Genomic DNA, 26821 nt, shown 5'->3' with positions numbered 1-26821 from the left:
ACAGGAGAGCTTCATTCCCACCCCCCGGATAGGCACGCCAAGTGCTCTGCCAGTGCAGCCCATGGTTCCCACCCGGCCCCCCCAGCTCTGCAACGCCCCTGGGTCCAACCCTGCAGCACCTCCCTCGGCGGCTTTGCTGCCTGGGGCGGACGGCGCTCACCACGCCCGGGCAGGTGGCGGTTTTATGCTCTTTGCCTCTCCTCTGGCTCCCAAAGGCACAAATCAGAGTAATCCTCACCCAGGCAGAGATCTCCAAACTCTCTGCCCTGGGGCCAACAGCCCACTCAGGACACAGCTCTCCACAAAGGCCCAGGGCACCTCCTACCTCCCTCCCCCGTCCCCCTCCTCTCTCATCCTCCTGAGCTTCTCCCCTCCTTCGCTCACCTGCCCTGCCCTGCTTCAACCCCGGCAAGACCCAGTGTGGGCCAGAGCCAGGGGGCCATAGGTGGGAGTCTATCCAGGCCTTGCTCCCCTGCGGCTGGGCAGGATCGCAGCATTCCTGCCTCCCAGCGCGGGCTGAAGGCTGTGGCAACCCCCCCAAATGATATGAAAGGGTCCTCGTTCGCCCCAGGCCCAGAGGAGTCACTGAGGCGCCCCCCAGGCAAAAAAGGGGACCGTCCCCCTGTTCAGATATGGGCTCCCGGGGCTCTGAAGAGGGTGATGAGATCTGCCCACCTACAATCCCCCAAGAGGCCGGGGGAATAACACTTCTGCGAGAGAGGCTGCCCGCGTGTTGGGGAAGGGGGTTCATGGGCTTAGGGTGTTGAAGTTTGTGGCACCGGAATGACCCACTGTGACCCAGAGCTCATGTGACAGGCGGGTTCAGACTGAGCCAGGACTGGCTGGTTCCAGACACGGCTCTGCCATGGGGCGGTTGGCGCTTTTAAGAGAGAACGAGCCCATCGGGGCCCAGCCACAGCAATTGACTGCCTAGGCAGCCGCTTGGCAGCTCAGGAGGGGCCTGGGGCTGACGAGAGGCTGGTGCGGCTCATCTGAGGCTGAGCCCTCTGGGAGGGAAAGGCTGCGGAGTCGCCGTGCTGGCTGGGGAGCAGCACGTAGCCTCCGGGACAGAGGAAGCCAGACAGCCCCTGGGGCTGGGGCTTGAGGGCCTGAAGAAGAGCTGCAGAGACTCTCCCTGAGAGCTAATAACTCAGAGCCCCACAGAAGGTGGTCTCTGCCTGCAGCACTCGGGTCTCGCTGCGTCACAGCGGCGAGGGCAAGCCGACGCCAGGGTCCTCAGCAGGAGGGGGCAGCGTGAGGGGGGTGCCCCATTGCTGGTCTCCTGCAGCACTGCCTGTCTGAGGCTGTGGCTACGCCTGGGAGGCTATCCCTGCCTGGCACCAGAGCGGCGGGGGGGTCTGGCCTGGCAGGAGGCCTTTCCCCAGGGGTAGAAACTGCCCAACGGGCTGGGAGTTAATTCAGCAGACGCATTCGTCCATGGGCATAGCACTGCCTAAGCCGGGGGCCAGGCCCACGTAGCTCTGGTGGCCAGGGGGTGGGTTTTGGGCAGCTGCTGTAGCTACACTGTCATAACTTGTCAGCGTAGACTAGAGCTGGCTCTGCTGGCAGCCGTAAGCACCAGCTCGGACAGAGTGCGGAGCTGCTCCCGTCAGCTCAGACAGGTGTTAGCCCTGAGGCCAGGTGTTTGCAATTTCAGTGCCAACCATCTTCACAGGAGCCCCCAGCTGTTTCCGGAGTCTGGGATCCTGCAGAGCTCAGAGCAGGTACCACAGCCGGTGGATGAGTCACCTGGCCTGGAGGCTCTGGCACAGCTGTTTGCTCAGATCCTGCTTAATGTAGTGTCAAGCCCCACTAACAAGTGGTGTTTTATTTCAACAGAGCTGGCAAGTGTCACTTCACAGCCCGAAATAGCCAGGCGCCTGCACCATTGAGCGGCAGGGCCCAGCATGGGGGGAAGCCCCTGACGCTTCCTCTCCACCAGCCCCAGCCACTGCTGCTTGGGCTGTGTCTGTCCTCACCCTTCAGGCCTCCACCCGCAGGGCTCTGCCCCAGCCTTTCCGGCCAACCCCGCCAATGGCTCTGGCAGGGGGGAAGAGACTGGAGGTCTCGGGGGTGACCAAGGAGAATCTGTTACTGGTTTGCAGGCCAGAGACAGACCTGGTGGCCCCCTCAGGAATTACCTGCTGGAGTCTGGCCTGGCCTCAGAGTCGGGGGCTGCGTGGCTCAGCAGCACCCACCCTCTCCCTCTCCTGGCTGGGCGCTCTGGGTCTGCGTAATGCCCCGTGCCCAGTGCCACTTTCCAGCCTGCTTCTGCGCCATCCGTCGCTCAGAGCGAGCTCTGCTACCCCGGCCGCTCTCGGTGGGGCTGGGAGCGCTCGGCTGTCGAGGGCAGAGGGCTTGTGGCGCACTCAGGTAGCACTGTCTGCACAGAGGCAGAGGGGGCTAATTAACCCCCCTCCCACCAGTGAGCAGACGGGAGCACAGGGCATGAAGTGACAAGTCCAAGCGGTCCGACGCCTGCCCCTCCCGGGCTGCAGCCCGAGCGTGAGCTGCCGACTCGCACGTGGGCAGGCGGGTAGCGATAGCCTCGTCACCCGAAAGTGTCAGTCATGCGGTGACTCGGCGGCAGGGCCAGGAAAGGCGCATGCGTGGCCCCCAGGCTGGTGCCTTAGCTGCAAAGCCATCTGCCCCCCTTCCCTGAGGGCTTCCTCGCGGCTGGCCTTGCAAACACAGTCACCCTCCCCTTACAGGGCTGAGCCAAGGCCAGGCCCGCCACAGAGGGGGCCCCGGGAAACACTGCGAGGCCCAGAGATTCTTCTGGGGCAGCGGCAGCCGTTGGAGCCCCAGGCCCACTCACGGGACGGGGGGAAAGAGCCCCCGTGAGACCCTGCGGCAGCACTATGCCACCGGTCATGCCCAGAGCCCTCCCTCCTGCCTTTCCCCAGGGCTCATGGGGGCTGTCGGACCCGCTGACCAAGTCTAAATGAAACCTACTGCTGGGAATGGACGCGCAACCTGCCTGGCCTGCTGAGTAGACAGCCACACTCGCAGCTCAAGCAGGACGTGGCGTGAGAACTTACGTCTCGCTCAAAATCCCGGCATGACAGGTGGCAGTGGCTGGCGCAGAGCTGCCCTCTGCCTCGGACCTGCCTAGACACCTGCAATCCCCAGCCAGGGGGCTCTCTCATGAGATCGTGGCTCCTAAGGAGGAGGAGAGAGAAAAACTTTCTCTGCTGGGCTGTTCCTGATGGCGTCTCAGCCTCATCCCAAGCAGGATGCTAAGGGTCTGACTGCAGCAGCATCTCCCCCCACAGTGTGAGCCAGGAAGCTGCAGAGTTGCCAGCCCCTGGGCACTTATCCCGGGTGGGACACAGCGCCAGAGAACATGCTGTTGGGAGCAACCCAACAACCCGGATAACCCACGGACTGTGGCCCTGCTATGCTCCGTTTCACCCACCATCACGCTGGCAATCCACGTCCTCTCCAGGCTTTTCCAATTATCAGCCCCCCCGACGGCCCTCCTTAGGGAGCCCCTGCTCCTGTGCCACACAAAGAGCCCCCTCGGTGGTTAGTACCCAGCAGGATGTTCAGTACACACGCCGCCCCAGGCAGGGATGAATCCCGCAGCTCCCTGAGCTGGGCGGAGTCCTGCACAAGGGTCTTGGCAAGTTAGTGAAAGGCGGCCGGTGGCAGCCACCCCCAGCCCAGGCTGGGCAGAACACGCAGCCGGCTGTATAGCAGGCACCATCGGAGCATCACGCTTCTGTTGTGGTTGTTATAACTAAGGCACAGCTCTCCCGGGAACTGGGCGTGTGCACCCAGCCCAGCAGCACTGAGACAGCTGTAAATAACTCAGCGAGGGAGGGGACGAGTAATTACCGCCCTGTCAAAATCAAACTAAGAGCTAATGGGGCCGACCGCAGAGCCGCTCTGCTTTGAGAGGCCTATCGATAACACGGGTTCAGAGCAGCCTTAATGGCACTGGGATGGCACAAGCCGGGGAGTAAACAAGGCCCAGTCGATAGTGCTGCTTCCCTGCCACCCAAGGGAGTCGGCACAGCAGGCAGGGCTCGGAGAGAAGGCTGGATACAGAGCAGCACAAGAGTTGTTTCCAGGACCTCCCCCAGTACTGGGAATCCCAGGGCTGGAGGAGACCTCAGGAGGTCATGGAGTCCAGCCCCCTGCCTAAAGCAGGATCAACCCCAACTAAATCTTCCCAGCCAGGGCTTTGTCAAGCTGGGACTCAAAAACCTCAAGGGATGGAGCTTCCACCCCCTCTGTAGGTAACGCATCCCCGTGCTTCACCACCCTCCTGCGGAAATAGGTTTTCCTAATATCCAACCTACACTTCCCCACCCCCCATAACTTCAGACCATTGCTCCTTGTTACGCCCTCCCTGACCACTGAGAGCAGCCTCTCTCCATCCACTCTGGAACCCCCCTTTGGGACGTCGAAGGCTGCTATCAAATCGCCCTTCGCCCTTCTCATCTGTAGACTAAAAGAGCCCAAATCCGAACCGTTTGGGAAGGAGCCGCACAAAGGAGCAAGCCCAACAACAGCAAACTCAACAGGGCGCAGGAGATGGCTCAGGGCACGGCTGGCTCTGTCTGTAACCACGCCCCACCTGGGGGGAAGCAGCACTCAGCTTAGCCCAGGCGGTAGCAGGCCCCTCATCTGCATTGTGGCCCAGCCCTGCCGGGGCGGACAAAGCACAGCCCTGGGTGCGCTGGGTTCAGCTAGCAGACAGCAGCAGCAGCTGCTCTCCGGGCCTGCAGGGCGCTGGGGGTAGCTGCAAAGGCAGGGGGAGCGCTCTGAGCTGGGAAGAGGGATAGACAGGTGATACCGAGTTGTCTGAGTTGTCCTTGACTGTAGGAATTCCCCAGGGGACGTTGTGCATCTTTCACTACAGCAGCTCGGGTCCAGGACCTGACCGCTTGCACTGAACACGTGCCTGGGGAGAGGGTTGATGACAGGCTGGGGCTCGCTCGGGGCTCCTTGGTGGAAGAGGTGCCCGGGGGATTTTCAAAAGCCCCCTGATTGTGACTGATTTCAGGCGTATCTCCCCAGGGGTGAAAGCCGCCTCCACAGCTGGACCTCCAATGCCCAAGAGTGAGCAGGGTAGGTGCACACACACCTCTCCATGCCGCCACAGCCCTGTGCCCCCTTGCTGGGAGGGAGCAGAGGAGCTGCGGCTGCGGCAGGCACCGCCTCTCGTGCCCCAATGCGCAGCTGGCAGCTCTAATTTTAGGCCTGGTGACCCTGAGGGAAGCGGCGGCTGCTCTGCGGAGCTGCTCAGACCAGGAGATAGGCCCTGAAAGTAGCTGCGCCCGGCTCAGCTGGCACCGGTGGTTCCTGGCTGCCGGCTGGGGACTGACGCCTTGCCAGGCCCCTCCCTGGGCCCAATTCTTCTACGCCCACCTCAAGGGCAGCGCCGCCAGGCTCCGAGCCTAGAGGCCGGCACCTGCTCTGAGCCACCAGGCCGGGGGAGAGGAAGGAGCCAGCCCAAACCGGAAGCCATACCGCAGACCCCGTGCACCCCCCGGTCCCTCCCTGTGCTGGGGCCGGAGGATGGGAAGGTTAGGCCACGTCCAGCTTTGCACAGCCGCCCCCCCCCCCCCCCCCGAGCCCCTGCCAGCACCTAGAGACCCTGGTGGGCTGCCTGGGAGCTGGGTAGCTCTGCCCGAGCACGCTGCCTGCAGTGCTGCCCCGTCACCACTAGGGGTCAGCGGGACCTAGCAGCGTCGTTTTGCCTGCCTGACCTGCTCCCAGGGTTGCAGCCGGAGGGTGGGTGCCTGAGGGTGAAGCCCCAGGCAGGGCTGGGCCTTGGTGCAAACAGTCCAAACGCAGCCACGCCGCTGAGTGCACCACCGCAGGGCCCTTCCCAGCATGGGCAGACAGGGAGCTGGCTGCCCCCAGCCCCGGCACCAGAGCCAAGCACCCTCACCCGGCGCTGGGCGTGTTCCTGGCACGCAGCGGTGCTCTGCCAGGCGGAGGTCTCCCAGGGCATGGCCTGGCGATGAAGGTGCAGGAGGGAAGAGCAAAGGTGGCAGCTCATGGGAGCATCCGGGGCTGTGGGTCAGGATTGAGGGGCATTGGCAGAGCGGGGTGGAGGTGGGGGAAAGTGCCCCGGTCCTGCCTCTGCCAATAGCTGCCAACGTTACAGGCAGGGAGCAGCGTTTCCTCGAATTTTCCATCCATGCGCAGAATAATTTTTGTTCTGTGCACTGAGGTAGTGCGGACGTGCACCACCCATAGAAACACCGGCTGCTGGCCGCGGGAGCTGAACTTTTCCTGGGTGGGCACCCACACGCTCAGCTCACAGGGAATGTGGGTACAAAGCCTCCCTGGGGAAGTGCACGGAGGGGGACAGCCAGAGCCTGAGAAAGTGGAGCAGCACAGTGATGATCAAAGTAAAGGGAAGCAGCGTCCCACCTCCAGCCTGCTCACGCCCATCTCCCCCACCCCACGACAGGGTGGAGAGGGGCTGATGTCACTTCAGGGCTCAGACTGGAGCTGCAGACGTGAGCCCCTTGGTTCAGTGACTGTGCCCTGCAAGCCCTCGTGGGAGGAGCAGGGGCCGGGGGGCGGTGTGTGAAAGGGAAGTGGCCAGCTGTAGGCTGGCTCCAGTGGCAGGAAGGGGAAAAGGCCCCCACGCAGATACACCTGGTCCTGCTCAGCTCCTGGCAGCCAGTCCGGCACAGCTAGGGGAAGCCTGGCCTATGCCTGTGATTGCGCCTTGCTCCTGTGCTCTGTCCTTCCTCAGGGTGCTGGGGAGCTCGGCCGTGGGTTGGCAGCCAGTCAGGAGGGGAGAACAATTCCCAAAGCATGAGGGAGGGAGCTCTGGGGCAAAGGAACACCCCAAGCCCAGCTCCTGCTCCCAGGGAGCCCCCTGGCCCCGAGGCCTGTGACTGTCTCTCTGCAAGGGTGGGAAGTTAGGGCAGTTCACTGCACATCAGCTGCGCTCCCTTCCCCGGGGCTCGGTGCAGAGCAGCCTCGCTCCTTTGGGGTGAATAGCAGAGCCAGAGGCCAGGTGTGAGCCTTCCTTCTGCCCCCCACAGGTTGCCTCCTTAGCACTGGCAGGCCAGACACTGACCTCGGTGCCACAGGCTTTGACCCCAAGTAACTGCTCGGATCACGGGTAACTCCTCGGACGGCGACGGGATCGAGCCCAGCCCCACAGGGAGCAGAGCAGGCTGGTGATGGATGGGAACGCTGTAGGGGACCACCTCCTGGGGGGTGCGGCTGCTTCCCAACCCAGGGGAAGAGGTGAACATTTCCCACCCTCTCCTGACAAGCTGTGCCTGCCACCAGGTGAATCCACAGCCTGGAGGAGCCAAGGCCGGGGACGTGGGGAAGACACTCAGCCTGGCAGGTAACATGCACCCACAGCGCCCTGGGGAACTCCTCCTGACCTCTGCTAGGTCAGCACGCTGGTCGCTCCCCAGTAACCCGCCGACTCTCTGGGCCAGGACTTTCCTGGGCAGCCCCGGCAGGCTGGAGAACACGGGGTCTGGCAGACAACACCCTCTGCAGCGCCAGCACGGAAGGGCAGGGCAGAAGGACAAGCGAGCAGGGCTGGTTGCCCGGCCCAGTGGTGCAGGTGTGTGAGAGCAGCCAGCAGGGAAAAGGCCTGTCCCAAAGAGGGTGGCAAGAGGCTATGGGGTGAGCATGGAGGGGGAAGGCTGGTTCTGATCACAGGCAAGCATGGCCACCCCGTGGTGAGACAGCCAGGTCCTGCATGCAGGGAAGGGGGCTGGCCAGAGGTCAGACTCCTCCCTGGGTTTAAGGTCCATCTGCCTGGGGGGCCGCAAGCGGCAGGAGGAGAAACCGATTTGAGGCGGGGTCAGCTCAGCCCTTCTGAATACCCAGCTGCCCCCTTTGCCAGGGCGCTGCAGGGTCAGGCCCTGACCAGGGATCAACACCGCAGCCGCTTGTTGCATTGGATAAATTGCACGCAGGACCGGCTCATCTTGCCACGCCCTGAGCTGGGCTCCTGCTCCGGGTCCGTCCCTGCACATGGCCCAGACGCAGGCGAAACACACGGGCACCCGGCACCCAGTCAGAGATGCACCGAGCCGCTCCCCATGTGTCCACACGCACCCTCCGCAGACTGGGCAGGGCACAGGCAGAGAGACACCCCCGCCCGGGCACTTCTGTACGCACAGCCCAGAAGTGCGCACACACACACAGGGTGCGCGCGCCCTCACACAGACTTGTCCACACACACAACTTCTCCCCCCCGGTGCTGCAGGTTTACAGGCTGCCTTGTTCCCGCTGGAAAGGTGCCCAGGCCCGGGCAGCCCGAAGCTGCCGCCTGAGGGAAGGCGAAGCACTTGCCTGGAGAAACTTTGACAAAGTGAGGTTTGTGGGTCTGTTCCTGGGCGAGGCCCTTTCTGGCCCCCCGACACTCCCCTGCCCTCCCTAGCTGAGCTCTGCAGCCCCACCCATGGGCCCACACCACTTCCACAGCCAGTGCCCCAGAGCCCTCCCCTGCCTGGGCTCCGAGCGGCGCAGACCCCAGCCCCTCGCTGGCGCCGGGGCGGGGCCCGGGGAAGGACAGCAGGCAGGATTGAACCGACCTGTCCAGCTGCAAGGGCTCGAGCTCCTCTTTCTGGAAGCAGACGAAGCAGAAGGAATCCATCTCCTCGCTCCCACAGCTGCGGCCCCACAGCGCGGGAGCCTGCAGGCTCGGGCACACCGCACAGGTGCCGGCATCCTCTTGCCCCTCACTAGCCTGCCCAGTGGCCGGTGAAGCCAGAGTCAGCAGGTCCTCAGGCTCCCGGACCAGTGGCCAGGAGGTGTCATCATGCGCTTTGTCCCCCAAATTACCCGTCGCTCCTTCCGACAGGGCGAGCTCACGGCTCCTCCTGCCCCGAGCCCTCTGGGGGGACCCTGTGCCCTTGGCCCTTCCGGCTGGGAGCCCTCCCGTCAGCAGCGAGACGGCAGGATCCCACCCAGCCCTCGTGGCGCCTCCTGTCCCACGTTGTCCTTTCACAGCCTCCAGACAGGCCCCTGCAATCTCTCGCCTGTTGGTGGCCACCTTTGGGGCCACCGCAGTCTCGTTCTCTCGGCGGGGCGGGACGGGGCTGCCCCCCTAAAAGGACTCCCTCCTTCGGCAGCGGGGGAAGGACCAGGAGGGCCCAGGGCTCAGTCTGAAGCCTGAGCTGAGGCGATTAGGGAGGACGAGCCAGCAGGGAGACCCCACACCACGCTGCTGCTGCTCAAAGGCAGAGGTACCACAGCTCGGCCGCCCATCTCCAGGGGCCGGTGCTGGGTCTTGGCCTGTGGCTGGCTCTGCAGGGCTACAGTGCTGGTCCGCAGGGAGGGCAGATCCGAGGTGCCACGTGCTCAGATGCAGCCAGACTCTGCAGCACCACCAGCCTTGGGAAAGTTTCCCCTTCCTCCAGTCTCCTCAGCAGCTGGCGTCGGCCGTGGCGCTCGGTGCCTCCGTGGGGCGGGAGGGACGCGGTGGGCATGGGGGAGCAGAGCCTCCTTGGCAACGCAGCGTGCTCCTCGGGGGAGCCGCCCAGGCCCGTGGGCATGCACAAGCTCTCCCGAAGAAAAGTTCTGGCCCTGCCAAGACACAGCTCTGCGGGGCTTGTCTGGATGACAGAGCAGCCGGCTCACTCTGACAGATAAACCAGTGTGCGGGTATTAATAGCTCCAGATTCATGCGGCGAGATTAACTCTGTCGCTGCCAGTCTCACGCGGGAGAGGCTGCGCTGGGCAGAGCCAGCTCCAGGCTGTTCCCTTTGGCTTGACTGTGGGCGGTCAGGGCTGTCTTACGTCACAGGTGAGCTGCACCCAGGCAAGGTCCTTTCCAGTGCCGCCCACCTGCAACACGCTACCAGCCAGCCAGCCCAGTCTTCCAGCCAGCTGGGGGCTCCATGCCCCACTCCCTGGGCTGTCCAAGTCCCAGACGGAATTCTGCATCACGCACACCTGCCTCCTGCCCTCACCCCGGCTCCCCTGCCTAGCCCAGCCGCCGGCCCTTTACCAGAGGGTCCGTAATCTCGCTCCTGCCTCCTGCAGTGAGCCAGCCCTTGTTATCAGGGATGGGGAGTGCAAATCTGGAAGCGCTGAGGCTCAGACTGCTTCCTTCCGGGCTGGGTTCCCACTGCCCATGTCCCTCCCCCTGTGCCATGTCATGCTGGACGCGGTCCTCTGACGAGCCGGTCTCTTAGGGGCGTGCAGCCTAGTTCGTCGGGGGCTCTCAGGATCAGGGCCAGGAAGTTGGCTCCGGTGTTAAATGTGGGACTCAGCTGGGGCGGACGTTAATCTCACCTTCCTGCACGAGGCATACTCCCGCCTTCCCCTGCAGTGCGGGTCTGGCCATGAGCTCATCTGACCTTGGGACAGCTCATGTGTGGGGCTTGACTCAACCGCATGGCTCACCACCGACTGCTGCAGAAGAAACTCATCTTTGGCCTGGCACAGAACCGTCTCAGAGCTCCCTGTTGGCTCACTTTGTTGAAGAGGGCTGGCCCTGGGCTAGCGGGCAGCTCCCACCTACCCCGAGAGGCCACTAGCGATCACTGGTGAAGGCCGGAGGGCCCAGCTCCTGGAGGCCCCAAGGGAAGACGTGCATGTCAGAGCTCCTTAGATCGTTTCTTGTGGCTCATGTGCCTGGATCTGACTGGGGTCCACAACTCCAGTTCTACTTCATCTGCTCCCGAAGACTGAGAGGTTCACGTGAGCGGAGGGACTGTTAGAACCCAGAACTTCACAACGGCCGTGTCAGACCAAAGGTCCCTCTAGCCCAGTGTCCTGTCTGCCAACGGTGCCAGGTGCCCCTAAGGGAATTAACTTCACACGGCAAGTGTCCAACGATCTACCCCTGCCACCCAGTCCCACCTTCTGGCCATTGGAGACTTTGGGACACCCAAAGCGTGAGGTTGCCTCCCTGCCCGTGTCAGCTACAAGCCATCGCTGGACCTATCCTCCATGAACTTATCTAGTTCTTTTTTGCACCCTGTTTTAGTTTTGGCCTTCACAACCTCCCAGGGCAAGGAGTTCCAGGGTGGACTGTGTGTTTTGTGAAGTACTTCCCTTTGTTTGTTTTAAATCAGCTGCCCATTAATTTCTTTAGGTTCTTGTGCAGGCATCATGTTCACTAAATGGGCAAGGCTGTTCCGGTGGAAATAATGCACTTGGACTTTCAGAAAACCTTTGACAGGGTCTCTCACTGAAAGCTCTTAAGCAAAGTGAGGTGTCCTGGGATAAGTGGGAAGGGGCTGTCAGGGCTCAGGAGCTGGCTCAAAGACAGGAAAGAAAGTGTAGGAATAAATGCTCAAGTTTCACAAAGGAGAGAGAGAGGTGAACAGTGAGCATCTGTGCTGGGACCAGCACAGTTCAACATAGTCCTAAATGAGCTGGAGAAAGGGATGAACAGTGAGGTGGCCACCTCGCTTTGCTTCAGAGCTTTCGGTGAGAGACCCTGTCAGAGGTTTTCGGAAACTCCAAGTGCATTACTTCCACCGGAACAGCCTTGCCCATTTAGTGCATATGATGCCTGCAGCAAGGCAGAGAGTGGTAGCCCAGCCTGGCAGTGGCTGGCAGGTGGGGCGTGCTGACCGGATCCCGCCCTGTCCCCAACACAAGCGTTGTCATTTCTCCCCATGCATTATTTAGCAGGACTCTTTGAAATGCATCTCCCCGGATGAGCTCTGCCGGGGCAGACGGGAAAAATCAATAGTTGGTTAATTTACGGGGACGGGGCGGCTCCCAGCGCCAGCTTGCTGAGAATGCTCGCCAGGCTGCAGGGGGGGTGATGGCCTAGAGGGGACAACTAAAGTGCAGCAGAAGGAGAAGCGCTGCCCAGCCACCTGGGGAACACCCAGCCTGTGGTGTTCCACCTTCCTCCCTGCCCCTTCCAAGTCATCAAGAGCGTGCCACTGTCCCACCTGGGGCTGCAGCCGGGGACTTCCTATGCAGGAACTGTGCATCCAGGGCTAAGAGCGGGGTACAAGGAGGCCATCTCCCGGGTCCTGTCTTCAAGGTATAAGCCAGCCTCTAGGCACTGGGGCTCGTGGGGGAATTTCCCAGGGGCAGGCCGTGGACAGATATCCTGTAAACACTTCCTGCCGGGTTCCCTTCACTTTCCTCCCCAGCCCCTGGCCCGTGTTGCACCCTGGATGAGATGGAGCATTGGTCCGAGCCAGCCTGGCCTTTCCTACAGGTGCATGATTCCCCCTGCCTTGCACCCTGGGGCGCCAAGCAATGTTCCCTCTAATATTGTCCGTCCCTGGGTGGAATAAATTTTGTTTTGTGTGCTGAGGCACATGCAGCTGTGCACCACCAGAAGAAACACACACTGCCCACTGTAGGTGGCGGTGGGCACTCAGCTAATCAGCTGGGAAGCACCTGAAACTCTCCTGGGCAGCCGCCCAAGCGCTCTGCTTACAGGGACCACTGATGCCTGGTGTTTGCACCCATGTTACTACTGACATCTGGGTAATGTGGTACAGAATCAGGCCCCAGCAATATACTGTCCCTTAGAATTGTACGAAGGGACCTGAGTTTCAGCAAAGCACTGAGCGTACATCCGGCCAGCTGTCAGGCGGAGCTCGTGAGGGCCAGCCGCAGGGCAGACTGCTCGGAGGCAGGGCACAAGCCCCGGGCTGGCTGGGAGAGCTCTACTGAGATTTCTCCGACCAAGTATAAACTCCTCCAGCACTACAACAGCCTTGACAAGGAGTCACAGGCAGCCCCCTTGGGTTTGCCAATCTCCTTTGTCACACAGGCAACCCTGTCTCTGCGACAGACAGGCCCTTACACCAAAATCACAATGCTCGTCAGGTTACCCCCGCCCCAAAGGACCAGCCGTTCGCTCCCTGTCAATCACATCTTAGATCTGACACCCCAGAAAACACCTGCAGCTAGCCCTGTAATAACCTAGCAAGGGGGTTACGTACGCGAGGGAGGAGAGAGAGTTATCTCCCAAGCTACAGCTGCTACGTACACAGACCCAGTCCACTTGACTCTTAAAAGATCATAGAAGTGCCTGTAATAAGCAAGCTGTGTGCGCCCCTGGGGCTGACGCAGGCTCGACAGCAGGAATCTCTTCCCAGAACAGGACAACGCGACAGCTTCCACGCTGTCCGGTTCCAGGAGAAGGGCCTATGTGCTCTGCCCCCAGCCCCTAACTCCAAGAGGAGCTCCCCAGCAAGTGAGCTGCATTGCGCTCCTGTGACGGGATGCAGCCCTTACAGATCCAGGAATCAGGAAAGATTGCTGAATGGCCAGATGACCCGTCAATCACCTGGAGAAACAGGGGAGGGGCTTTTATGTGCAAAGGATTCTGGGTCAGGAAGCACATCATAAAACCCCCGGCTCCAGCACAGCTCGGGAGTCCAAGTGGTCGAGGGCCTGTCCAAGCTGCCAAAAGAGCTTCAGCCAGTAAATGGATTGCTGTTGTCATAGGAAGGGACCCACTCGTGTTCTCTTGGGCATCTTCCAGGTAGTGCATCGCATGGAGCAATGCCCAGGGCGGCCAGGGCACCTTGGCAAGGCAAACGGGATCCGGGGTGACAGCTGGTGCCTGCAGCACCCAACCCAGATTTCCTGTATGTTGGTTTGATGCTCTGAGGGAAGCATCTTTGGCAGCCTGAGCCAGGAGGGCGCAGCCCATCCCATCCCTCGGCAAGGCATCCCGGCAGGGCAGGGAGCGTTTGGGTTGCAAAGCAAACGGAGTTCCCTGCAGCCACGAGGGGACTTGTTCCTCTCTCACTTTGCTCTCGTGAGCGTGTTTCAAAGACAGGCGGTGTGGCTGGGAGTCTGTCGTTAGCCCAGGAGTGGGGAATAAGCAGCCTCTGGGCCAGATGTGGTTAGCTGAGGGCGGCCCCGGCAGGTCTCCAAGTGCTTCATTCCCCTGCACGTCAGCAGGTACAGCTGCTCGCAGTTCCCATGGGCTGCAGCTCACCATGCCCAGCCAACGGGAGCTGCAAGAAGCAGTAGCCCAACCCGTAGCCCTTCCTGCAGCTCCTGTTGGCTGGGAACAGCAAACTGTGGCCAACAGGAGCTGCAGGTGGTCGTACCGGCAGACGTATAGGTAAACAAAGCACCTGGTACCTGGCTGGGGGCTACCCCAGCGAAATGCATCCGCTTGTTGCCCACCCCTGCCTTAGTCACCGACCGCACCACTTTCCAGGGACGAGCTCACACTCAGCACCGTGTCTCCCCGGGGAATAATTTCCTGAACGGCTGGGGTTAGGACCTTGGCAACAAAGTCTGGGAGACCATCATCCCCTCAGAAGTCACTGACGGGTCCAAGTCTCAGACGCGGCACCAGCTCTTAGCGTGGCTTTGGGATAGATTCCCAGGCACGGTTGCCCCAAGCCAGAACCAGCTACAGGTCAGGACTGACAGGCGGCCGCACAGCTGCGCAGGGTTACAGCAGAGGCTGCTGGCTGGGGCTAAAAGGAGCATTCAGAGCTGTGTGAAGATCTGTCCAGACCCGGTGTGCGCTAGGGTTGTTGTACAGTTATTAGCTCTCCTCTCACTTCACAGCTGTGCTCAGCTATGAACCTTAGCTGCAATGTGGGAGCCTTCAAGATTCCTGGGTACTTGGGCCAACCAGCTCAAGGACAGCATGGGCCATGTGGGAGCTGGCTGATCCATTAGCTGCAGCCTTGATGGCTTTTCCATTAGCTGGCTCAGGGCTGGAAGGAAGAGCTGTCATGGCCTTGGTCCCATTCCACCATTTGCCTGTCTCTACTTCTGTCCCAGGACTCGCCCGCAGGCTTCTCGCGAGGAGCTGGAGTGTGAATTATCTCAGTCCTCAGGAGGGCACCCCCATCTGGCCGGTGTCTCACCCGTTGTGGCTTTACTCTGGTGGTCTGGCTCTGGGCCCAGGCTGCTCCCCGGATGGCAGCAACCTCTTCAGATCACTGCCCTCTGGCAGTGCCCACCATGCTGGTCTCCTGCCCCCCATGAGGGTATCCGCAGTGCTCTGTCTCACCTGCCACTGTGGCTGACTGCAGCCCCAACGTCCAGCCTCTTACCTCCGCCCTGGTGTGTAACAGCCACTCTCCCTGATGACCAGGTGTGATGCGAGTGGGGGACCCAGGCCCACCCACTACTCTGGGTCCCTGCTCTGGTACGTTCTGGTGGCAGCCATGTCCTGCCCTCCTTCCCTCCCTCTTAGCTGCCTGCCTTCCCTCAGCCCCTTCCCCGTGATCCTTGCACCCTCCTAGCCTCTCTCCAGCTCCCCTGAGCCTGCCCAGCATGGCTCTGTCCAAGGTGCTACTCCCTCCCTGGCAGCCCCTCCTGTACCCTCCTTGGTCAGGATCCAGCTGCTCTACTGAGCAGCTCCCTATATATAGGTTTGCCTCGGCAAGCCACTCTCTCATTGGCTCCCTACAAGCATCTCTCTCATTGGCTCCCTACAAGCATCTCTCTCATTGGCCAAGGATCAGCGCAAGCTCCCTCCAGCCTGTTTTGACCCCTTCTGGCCCGTGTGGGGCAGCTTCCCCACTGCAGCAGCCCATTCCCAGAAGCACGCTCCAAAGCCACCGGGCAGCACAAGTGGCCTGGGTGGGCTGGCCGGTCACAGGACTGTGCGAGACACTGGGAGCAGCCAAAGGAAGGAAACAGCAATTGGGGCCTCCAGCAACCAGGGGGAAGGGATGTGGGGGGGCGGGGGGGAAGGAGGGATGGAGAGGCAGCCATGCAGCAGGGCAAGGGGAGAAGAGCCACAAACCAGATGCCCCAGGAGCACGTGCTGGGGAGAGAGGAACAAAGCAGGTAGGAGGCAGAGAGGAAATGAAAGGGTTCTCCAAGCTAGTCCCAAGAGGCCCCAGTCCCCCTGTCTCAGCCAGTACCAGGCTCTCCACTGCCTCTTATTTGGGGAGCTCCTGCCAGCTGGCCGGAGGGGGCCCCAGAGTCCTGTGTCGAGGGGAGAGACTGTCCTAAATGGCTCCAGGAGCCCCAGGGCTCTGCTTCCGAGGGCTTGTCCCAGGGGGCCCAGCACCCCGTTACTCTGTCACCTTCCACTTGGGGGGCAGATAAGCTTCAGATTTTGGAACGTGAAGGCAATTAAATATTGGAACCAACAGACAAGCCCTGTGATCCTTTTTGGACTTCTGGCCTCTGAACCCTGCCTCACTGCCGAGTGCCCAGTGGGTGTGACACACCTCTAGATCACAGTGACAGGGCCTGATGCTCCCTTTGCACTGGTGCAGAAAGCACCACCAGACGCAGAGCAGTGGCAACTCAGACCCTCCAGCTGAGCCGAGGGAGGCGCGTGTGGCTAGAGCTGGACCAATGGCTGAGTCCAGGAGATCTGTACAGCTCGAGAGCTCGCTCAGAAAGCAGGAAGCTGTTCATAGGAAGTACGCCATGGGAGCTACTCACTCCACAGCCATCTCGGGGAGCCAGTTTGGGCACATGGTGCAAGGTGAGCAACGTCTCAGCTGTTCTCTTCCTTCTTCTATGGCCTCCGCTGGAGTACTGTGCCCAGTTCTGGGCCTCACAATTCGGCAAAGATGTGGAGAAGGTCCAGAGCACAGCAGCAAAAATGGTGAAAAGTCTAGGAAAACAACCGGTGAGGGAAGATTGAAAGAACTGGGTGTGTTCAGTCAGGAAGACAGTAAACTGAGAGGAGACACGACAACGCCTTTCAAGTATCTAAAGTACCTTTCAAGGAAGATGGAAGAAAAATTGTTCAGCATAACCTCTGAGGAGAGGACAAGGAGCAATGGGCTTAAACTGCAGCCAAGGCCGTTTAGGTTGGACAATAGGAAAAACTTCCTAACTGTTAGAGTGGTTAAACACTGGACTAAATTGTCCAAGAAGGTTGTAGAATCTCCATCATTGGAGAGGTTTAAGAATGCTTTGGATAAACTGCTGTTGGGGATGGTCTAGCTGGCACTTGGTCCTGCCATAAGTGTAGGAGGCTGGACTAGTTGTCCTCTCAAGATCCCTTCTAGTCTTCTGGTTCTATGATTCTCTTGTTCTGTACCCATCCTGTCTGTCCCACAGGCAAAGGCCATATTGCAGTAGGCCATGCAGGCTGGTTCCAGCCCTTGGCACCAATTCAGAGAGACACTCACATGCCGAGGCAGTCAAGGGAGCCCCGAAATGTTAAAAATTCATGTGTCAGCTAATGGGCCAACGGGAGACAGAGCGATGGAGAGAAATGTGGGCGGCAACTGGGGGAAAGAGTGCACCAACAAAAGAACAAAGCAGCGCGCAGGAGCCCCTGGGAGACAACTAATGAGTTCTGGGAAGGACTGAAGACGCCGTTGGCTCGGAGAGGTCTCAGAGGCAGCGTCCCCTTCCCTGCAGATGGAAGGGGATGGAAATCTAGCAAGCCTGATGTCAGCTGATGTGTGGTTTGTTTGTTTTTTTTTTTTTAAAGATTAGCAAGTGAAAATGGAGACTTTTCCAAGAAGCTCTCTGTGTGGCCATGGGGCTCTGCTGTCTGACACTAGGTGCCTGAGCCCAACCCTTGGTGTGAACACTGTGTTGAACCCAGTAAAAAACCCATTTGTTCCAGCACAGCATCTGAGCAGACATGGGGTGCAACTGCTGGTTACCTGGTTCCTTGCTCTGGATCAGCGGCTTTCATGCATTGTCACTTTACCGGTGAAGAGTTTGGGCACAGAGTGACACCTCCTTCCCTTAGCACTGCTGCACTGGGGGCAACTCGGGATTATAGAGGGAAAATTTCAGCTGCACAACAGCCTGGGAGCTGAAATGGAGGGTGGAGTGACGCCATCGAGTCGGCGTTCCGTGTGAGTTAGGGACAGGCAAAGCAGTCTGGGTAAAATAACCATGGAGAGGCTGGGCCATGGTGCATGCTATATTCTTTGCATCCTGGCCTACTGAGGAAAGAGTCCTGTGGTTTTTCCTGGCTGGACACAACTTCTAGTCCTGCCCAGTCAGACAAAAGGGTGGGTGACTTGGCTGCTGGGGGAGCCCAGAGACATGGGATGGTCCTGAGGGGAGGAGGCTGTGTAGGGGAGAGAGGCTCAGGCAGGGCTGTGGAGCATGGACTGTCCTGTTGGGTTGCCCTGTCCCCATTTCGACAAACTCCTGAAGAAGAGGCGAGACCGTTGTCAGGGCAGCACTGTTCACATGTGGGCCTGGAGATGGGAGAAGGTGCTCTGCCTGGAGTGGGGCACAGAGGGTGACGATGGCCCCATGGAGGTAGCTGCCACAGAAGATGCAAAGCAGCATCCAGGAGCATGCAGTGGTGACTCCAGACCAGAGGACGCTGGGGAAGGAGCAGCCAGATACCTCCCCACGGAGCTGAGATGTCATCTGCAGGAAGCCACAACCATCACGATCTCGCGTGGAGAGGGACTGGATAGAGAAGTGAAGTGGTAGAGCTGGTCTGCTGGTACCTAGGATTCCACGTTGTGGACAGAGCTCACTCCCTTTTCCCCAAGCAGGCTGGGGCTGTGACCATGTGCTCCCCTGTATGGAAGCAGCATCTCAGGCTTAACTGCTGGCGGGAAGAGACAGCACTCAAAGGGCTCCAGAAGTATCCGGCCACCCTCTTCTGGGAGGAAGGAAGAGGAGCCCGATTTTTATGAAGGAGATTGGGCCTCTGCCAGCTGGGGTACAAAGTGCTGGTGTGAGCCAGTGAACCGGCCTTCCTCCTCACAAGACTCCGGCTGAAACGGGGCTGGTGAATTGCATGGTCCGGTTTAGCCTAGGCCCGTTAAACCCTGGCATAACTCCATTGGCTTCAGCCTGAGGGTGGCCCCGTCCTTTAACCATTGTGGCTCTCACATATGTTTCTGTTTGAGCTGGGTAAATGGTGTGTGACCTGACACCAGCCTGGCCCACAAAGCCATCCCCAGGGGACCAGGCATGGAGTCTCACTCCGCAGCCACATCTGGCTCCTTCCCTTTCAGCTCCCAGGCTGTTGGGTGGCGCACGCAGGGCAGCTAGCCATATCTGTTGGGTGTCCGCCTGGGGCCTTCTCGGCAGTGGAGAAATGTGACAGTGCGCCTCCGAGGCCCCCCCAGCTCGCGTTTAAATCACTCTGCCACGCACACATCTACCGGGGTGCACAGACACTCGTGTCAGAGTCTGGAGTAGGTTTGCTCCGGGCAAAGCCAACCACCATGCAGACCTCGCTATGGCAGCCCCCATTCAGGAGAAGAAGGACGAGGAGGGGTCCTGGGCAGGCCCCTTAGCCCAGCTGGATCTGCAGCCACAGCTTGTGCAGGTGAGGGGCTGACCCCGCACTCTCTGCTGCACTCTCCTGAACAAGGAGATCTGAAGGCTTCAGCCTGGCTGCAAAAGAAAGGGGCACCCCAAGGCTGGACTTCAAGCAGGGGTGGAAAAATTGGCTGGGCTAGTCCTCTCAAATCTGCCTCCCTCCTCTTCCTGTTCCTTGTTGCCTTGGCAACTGCCTGGTAGGGAAAAGTGTGGAGGGGGAGCAGATTGATTGGAGTTAATCCCAGGTTCATGCTGAAGCTCTAACCAGAGGCTGGAGAAGAGGAAAGAAGCTCCAGTGAAAGATGCAGCTGGCTCCCAAAGCCAGAGGCAGACCTCTCCTTCCCCTCCCAGGGCATTAAATTATGGGACTAACACAGAGATCGAATACTGGGCTGACCATTTCATTCCCTGCCCGGCTCCTGAGAGCAGACACAGCCCCTGTTCCCTGTCCCTTCCTGCCTCCCGGAACAGACCGTGCAAGCCAGAAAGAGCCCTGCTACACCATGGCCCCTTACAAACAGGATGCTTCCAACTAGAGGGGAGCAGCTGTCACCTCGACTGTAGGGGAAACACATGGATGTGCGTGCAGGTACCTTTGTGGCTGGATCTATTGCTGCTGACTGGCATGGGGGAGACCCATGTTGGCTGGCCTGAAGGATCAGGATTCCCCTCCTGGGGAGGGAGTCTAAAGCACATGGACTTACACCGACGCTGGCACTGATTAGTTTATCTGTAGTAGGTGCCTGTAGACTAGGAGACCGGAGGAAGAACAAAACTCCGACCAGTGCCCTTAGGAAATTAGCAGATGTCCTTTGCAGTGTAACTGATAAGTTCATGCTCACACCTCTGGATCCTGCCTGTGACTCACCAGGCCAAACAATGCCTCACCATCTCAGGCTCTTCCCACCTCCCTCAGCAGCATAAGTGACTGAGTGTGAGCTCGTGCCCCAGAGACAGGCAGTCGGGCACAGCGCCCAGGCATGCAACTGGCAGCTGGGGAGACACATGGAAAGTGGAATTCACCATCTCCCACATTGCTGCGAAAATGGTCGGTCTCATCACTTCTTTGCAATGTATCTCAGCAGCATGCACTGCATGTGACAGTCTCCCTTGTCGGGCTGTTGCACAGAAGACCTTGTGAGAATGATTAGACCAAGGATAAGTACCAAACCTTTCACTGAGCGGCATTTGCAGACGATCCCTGGAAACCCACGGCCCAAACTTACAGATTCAGCTTGGTGTCGTTGGGTGACCCATTGTGCTGCAGGATCCTGGCAGAGGCCAGGAGAGAAAAGGACAGTTCTCCCCCAGCTGGCTTAGAAAAATAAGTAACGCATTGGTTCTTCTGGGCTGCTGCCGTTTACTCTGCAGCACTGGGTCGGGGCTTGCTAAATGGCTGCCTGTAAGCTGAACCCCAAATCTATCAGGTCCTCTCAGTACTTGCTTCTTGCTGCTGGTGGTGGTCGATGAAACACGACCGTGATGTGGGGGTAGTGACTCCCCGGGCTGGGAGGCTGCAGCGATTGTGTGGGCATGAGGAAAGGCAGCTGAACCTTTTCACTCGCCTCTGGAGAGAAAGCACCCAGGTGCGCTGTATGTTACTCAGTGGGAAGTGTTTGCACTGCTACCTAGATGTACAGACGTGACCCACTTGCGAACCCTTCTCACCCAAAGGATTCTCTGATCCCAGGGCCTGTTCCTCGTTTTCCTGGAAAGCACCAGATCCATCCTGGGCATGCAGATCAGGACGAGACCTGGTCCTTGTTTGAAGGGGGGCTCTTCTAGGGACAAGCCTGGTGTTATGACAGGAAATAGCACTGATGACTCAGTAGATGACACTCTTCTCCATGAGTCAGCGCTGGCTGCAGCCCCAGCACGGTGCTAAGGAGGTGGGGTTGTAACCGCCCACAGGCGGATCCAGCCTGGGATCTCTGGAGTATGGTACAGGAGCCTCTACAGTTTGAGCTAAAAGCCAGCTGGCTCTCAGTTAAGACTGCAGAGGAGACTCAGTCTTTCTTGCTGTGTAAGTGGTCTAGGTGCCACTCCATGGGACAGGGAACCGCACCGAGGTGTGTGGGTTACACTGTGCTGTGGAGGATGCTGGCTTTTGGAGCAGATACAAACCCCAGGTTCTGGCAGGTAACCCAGCGTGTGGCTCTGTGAAGGCCGCATCAGTGACCCTGCCACCCGCAGCAGGTACCACACCTGCGACCTTCCGGAAGGAAGCAAGAGGCAAGCTGGCACGGCAATGGGTGCAAAGTGGGGTGGGGGGAGGGCGGCAACAATTGGTCTGGAGTTTTTCATTGTTTCTAGAAATAGGCCAAATCACCCCAAACTCTAAGTCAAAATGTTCTTCAAGGAGAACTTTCTATTGGACACGATAGTACTGTGACCTCGGTGTTTGTGTCACTCCTCTTCTCTCCTCCTGGAGCCTCCTCCACTTTTCTTTCCAGAGTGGGACACCTACTCTTCAGTCTTTTCCGGTGCCCATCCTTGCCCACAGTCAAATGCTGGTGTGGTGTCTCACTGATTTTAAAAGACAAGACCTTTAAACATCATTCTTTGCTATTCAAGATCTCTTGGGGATTTCTTCCGCCTCTAGTTTCATTTTCCGTAATTATCCCTCTCGCCTCACTTTCTCTCGCCCCCGGAATTAACTAGGAGTTCCACCTGGCACCAGGTCAGAGTGTAGCTCCTCTATCCTGCTCCTGCTCCCCACTCTCTTCTCAGCGCCTCCTGCCTTCCCCCACACCACCACCCCCAATCAGCTAAGCAGGAGGTCCCACTGAACAGCTGATTGGCAGCCGACTGGTGGGGACTCAGTGCTCGCAGCTTCATCTCAGAGGTGCTCCAGCCCCACTGCATCCATGGAGTTGGCACCTGGGCTGGTCATCACTTAAAAAAACAAAAAAAGCCGTAAGTTGCAGCAGCCCACACAGCAATGCAATGTGAAAGGGCCTTGCACAGCGTGAGTCTTGCTTGTTGTCAGTTAGCTCTGCATTTGCTCCTCCAGGTGAACTTTAAAAACAGACACTCCTCACAAGATAACTGTGTCATCACATTCTCTTCAAATTTATGGCTGGTTTTAGCAGAGGGGCAGCTGAGTATTCTAACAGCCCTGGGAGCTCACCTGTTACAACAGACGGGATTCTAGCCAATGCTGGGAAAAGCATTCCTAAATCATTCCATCCTGATTCTCCCCTTTCCCACCTGTGCCACAACTGAGGTAAGCATTGGGCCCCTGTTTGCCGCGGGAATGTGCCATGGAGTAGCAAGGAAAGGTCTCCCTGCTTTGGAACAGATGTTGCTTTCTAAACTGGGGTGGAAGGATTTCCATCACACGAGCACTTGTAAAAGCTCTTCTGTCCACAGCCAGGAAGTATTTAGGCTCCTGGTTTCCAGGCAAGTTATGAACTTAAATAACTGTGTCAATCTGGGCCTTAGTGCCAAATGTGGACCTTTGATCCGTGGCTGAGAGGCGTCCCCGACTGAGGAATAGTGGCAGTTCCCCTTCCCAAAGCAGGGAGCTGCTGGAGCAGCACATACCTCAAGGGAAGATACACGATGCCCACGCTTACCCTAATCCAGTGATTTGCAACCGGCGTGCCGCGACACACCAGTGTGCTGTGAGAACTGGCCAAGCGTGCCCTGAAATTCCATCACTTTCCCCTCCCCGCAGCTCTTTGCAGAGCCACAGTGGAGGGAAGCTGACGACCCTACGCCCACTGGGGATCAAGCCTCAAGGCTGCCTGAGGACCAGCTGGTGTGGGATATGTCAATTTCCCCTTGCAGCAGCAGCAGCTTCAGCATGGAGGGAGGAAGGATGGGTGGGAGCCTGTTGGAGCTGGGGTGCAGTTTAAGTCCAGTGGGCTGGCAGCGGGACGGGGGAGCTTGCTCTCTGGAGCTGCTGAAATTTTCAGCAGTTACGTGATTACGCAACATCCCATTTGATCCTCGTTCAGTTGTTGCATGCACTCCTGTGTCACAAACCTCTCCAGCGGGACCGTAACCCTAGGAAGGGTAAGAAAATGTGACGCTTATGAGCAAACGATTCAGCTGAAAAAAGTGGGTGTGCCGAGGAACGGGGTGTCTCATTGAAGTGCGCTGGGCCGCTGGAAAGGTTGGGGACCACTGCCCTAATCTACTGAAGGAGCCCTGCAAGTTAAACTGGCTCCCGTCCAAACAGGCTGAAGCTAACCGGGGTAGCCGAGATAAGTGCCCACACGTACAACCACCTCGGAATGGTACTTAGCGTGCATTTTAGGTGTTTTATTGGGGCTCTTTATACAGCAAGGCAATCAAACTGGGGGGGATGAAGGCTCTGAAAGGAGAGTATGGAGAAGAGGAGAGACAGGGAGATGAAGTGGGGGCATTATAAGGAGCAGAGGAATGGTGGAGGGGGGGAAAGACAATTGAAAGTATTAAAAACTATTACTGAGAGGAGGCATCATGAGTTAACAGCATGTTGAGAGGGACCGAGGCTGAAAGACAGGAGCTGTGGCATCGGGAGGACTGCAGGAAGAATCCGGAGGCTCAGGCATGTTCTTGTGGAGTTCTCTCACCTGCCTTGCTGCTACTTTAGACTCTCTAGTGGAGCTGGCAGCTTGACAGGGGAAGCTCATGCAGCTCTTCTGTGTCCCTTGGCCCAAATCCCTTGGTTCTGCTGTGTGTGCGAGCAGACCTGGCTGACTACCCTTGTGTGGCTACAGTCCTGGTGATCACTAACATATTTACAGTGTAACTAAGGTGTGGGCAAAACCGTGAGTCTGTGCTCACGAAAGCTCATGCTCAAAACTTTTCTGTTAGTCTATAAGGTGCCACAGGACCCTTCGTTGCTGTTACAGATCCAGACTAACACGGCTACCCCTCCGATACTTGAAAAGGGTCAGTTATCTACAGCAGGTTGTTTATTTTATAGTAATTCGTATGCCAATGGGAGGCGAACCCTCTGTGACAGTAAACTTATTCCTACCATCCCCTGTCCTTTGCCACAGAGAATGCTGTGCCAGGCATGTGGGCTTCAAAGGTGGCAGGCAAAGCAATGACACTGGGATGCTGCGCTTGTTGTTTAACTTCATGATGTATGAAGGACTGAAAAGATTTTTTTTCATGTAATTTGCCTTTTACAGGGGAGATAACGTATGGGTGACTCCTGGAAGACTCTGCAGATGACGGTTGCACTGCCATCACAGATCCCAAGGAAGAAGGCCGAGGGGGGAGTGATTTTTATTTGGACTTGTGAAATTTCTTTTTGTTCATGCCCATTTAGCACCCATGACTATGGAACACTGAGAGGAAAATCTGTCTCTGTAGACTCAAAACCTTACTCCTTCCACTGAGGACTAAGAGCTCTTAGTGCACCGCTCTGGTGCACCGCTCCAGCAAAATCGAAGATGGTCTGACTTGAAATGGGTGATGTCAAAAACAAAAATAAAGAAACTCCACAAACCTTTCACTCCTTCTTTATGCACCATAAAAAGACACATTCTGGGTTTTTTCTCCTTTGTAGGTCATGTGTTACAAGACTGTTGGTTTGTTTTGTTAGAATACAGACTAACAGGGCTACCTCTCTGTTACTATTCAGCTCATGTGACTCTCTTCTGCTGGGTCTCCCTGACCTTCTTTCCTCCTTTAACACACTGGCTCATTTACAGTCTGTGCAACTGGGCTGAGTTTTATCTTGTTTCATGGCATGAAAATCAAACCCCTCGATAAACCCAATGCCAAAACAATGGGGTTTCCATGGCTCCGCAGACCAACATGCAATCAGAAGCTGAATGCCAAGGGAAACAGCTTTGGCCTGGGAAAAGGTATTTTCTTCGGGGTGAAACACACAACTTGGAGCACTTGTAAACAAACAACTCATCAGCATAACAAGATTAGTCCTTTAATGGTCACCATGGCAACCTTTTTTTTCTGGAAAATGCTCCTATAATATCTTGATTTGACCATCATTGAAATAAATGGCAGCTTGAGGTGATTGAGACCATTAAATACTCTTGTAAACATTGTTCACAGCTCATTTCAGCCTCACCCTTAATGGATCTTAATAGAGGACTGAATATTCTGCCCGGCAATACCCAGGTTCATTCTTTGGCAAATGAAGAGTATTGCTAAGGCTTTGTTTACGGGCTGCTCAGCCACACCTGGTACAATGGGGCAAGTCCCTTTGCTGTGCCCCAGTTGACTATGGAGGAAAAAATTGGTTTCTCCTTTTTCTCCTGGCTTGTACATGCCCAAAGACTTACCCACATAAGGAACTCAGTCATGGTTCTTGAACCAGTAAGAAGTGCACTTCCTGGCCCCAGGCCCACTGATGCAGGATGGGTGGAAAAGAAGGCAACTGTCCTGGCACCCAGTGGTACAGAAGGGCCCAGACCACCCAGCCACCACTACTACTGTAGCAGTGGTGGTGTCTGGAACCCTCTTCCCTTCAAACTGCTGCCAGAGCATAACACATTGTGACCTGGACAGCACTGAAGGCCACGATGGCGGAACATGCCCTGCTCCGGGTGGAGCTGAGGGCTGGCTGCCCTCAGTCCTGGCCCTCAAAGCTGTGCCCTTGTCCCCACCTTGCCTTTGCTACGCCCCAGAGGGGGAATGCAGGTGCAGTTGCCCAGCACTGCAGCAAGGGTAAGCTTCTTGCTAACTCGCATTAGTTATGCCCTGCAGCAGGAAGGCTGTTGTTGCTGTGGGGGGGTGCCATGATCAGTGTCAGCACACAGGCCTGCCAAGCACTTAGCCTGCACCACAGCTCGTGGCAGTGACTTCCCCTGGCTAGACGTGCACAGGGAAAATGCTGGGGCGCTGCTCAGCAGGGGCCCCCCCTAAGCACAGCGCCCGTGGCCAGCAGTGTCCGGGTCCACCGGGCGTGCACAGCACCAATCCCATCCGGCACGTGGCGGGGGAAACTCGGAACGTTGCCGCTCAGGGAGGGGCAGGGCCCGCACGTGGGCAGGGGAAGCGACCACCTTTGCGCAGGGTGGGGGGGGGGCCAGGCGAGAAGAGGACACGCCTCTTTCAACCCCCGAGGGCACGTTGCGCCAGTCCCCCCCCTCCTCCCGCACATGCGCAGTGCAAAGCAAACGCCTCCCTGCCCTTCACCAACAGGGCGGCCGGGGCACGGCGCACGCGCGTTGCGTCCCGCCCCCTGTCGATGTCGGATTGGTCCGGCCGCCGGCGACGAGGGCAGCCTCGTTGTGGGCCCGTAGGTCGCTTCCGGCGGGGAGGGGCGGTTGGGCAGGGGGAGGGGCGCGGGCTGCCCTGCCCCCAGAGGCGCGGAGGAAGCGGCGGGGAAGGATGCGGCGCTGACTGCGGGGCCGGGCGCAGCGCGCAGCATCGCTCGGGCAGGGGAGCCAGGGCCGGCGGCACCGGCGTGCAGCTCCGCAGGGCGGGATCGGGCCCCCGCCGAGGGGAACAGGCCTCCCCCCAGGGTACAGCCCCTCCCCCCCCCCGCGCCGGGGAGGGACCCGGGCCTCCCCCGCCACTGAAGGGACGGCCCCTCCCCCAGCTAGGGAGGGACCCAGGCCTTTCCTCCCCCCGGGTTAGAGCCCCCTCATCCGGGGAGGGGCGCGCTTCCACTTCCCTGATCGCTGCCCCCCGCCCCTTCCTCGACACGGTCCTCCAGCCACAAAGCGGCTCCGGGAGCCCCATGCCCGCCCTGCCTCCCCCGCGCACACCCCCTGTG

General features: G+C 58.6%; 2 protein-coding genes across 2 annotated transcripts in view; one reads left to right on the top strand and one right to left on the bottom strand.

Moving 5' to 3' along the window:
* SBK1 (SH3 domain binding kinase 1) overlaps window positions 1–9811 on the bottom strand; it is a 49615-nt gene extending 39804 nt beyond the window's left edge. Inside the window, exon 1 of the mRNA XM_075010867.1 lies at window positions 8541–9811. Coding sequence (XP_074866968.1) covers window positions 8541–8602 — 62 coding nt within the window. The 5' untranslated portion in view covers window positions 8603–9811. The remainder of the gene's footprint in view (window positions 1–8540) is intronic.
* Window positions 9812–26392: 16581 nt separating this feature from the next.
* XPO6 (exportin 6) overlaps window positions 26393–26821 on the top strand; it is an 89134-nt gene continuing 88705 nt past the window's right edge. The window contains exon 1 of the mRNA XM_075010603.1: window positions 26393–26567. The gene's annotated coding sequence lies outside the window, so the exon portion shown is untranslated. The remainder of the gene's footprint in view (window positions 26568–26821) is intronic.

This window comes from Carettochelys insculpta, chromosome 16, assembly GCF_033958435.1.
Source record: "Carettochelys insculpta isolate YL-2023 chromosome 16, ASM3395843v1, whole genome shotgun sequence".
Taxonomy (NCBI): Eukaryota; Metazoa; Chordata; order Testudines; family Carettochelyidae; genus Carettochelys; species Carettochelys insculpta.
This window is presented reverse-complemented; position numbering and strand designations above follow the sequence as displayed.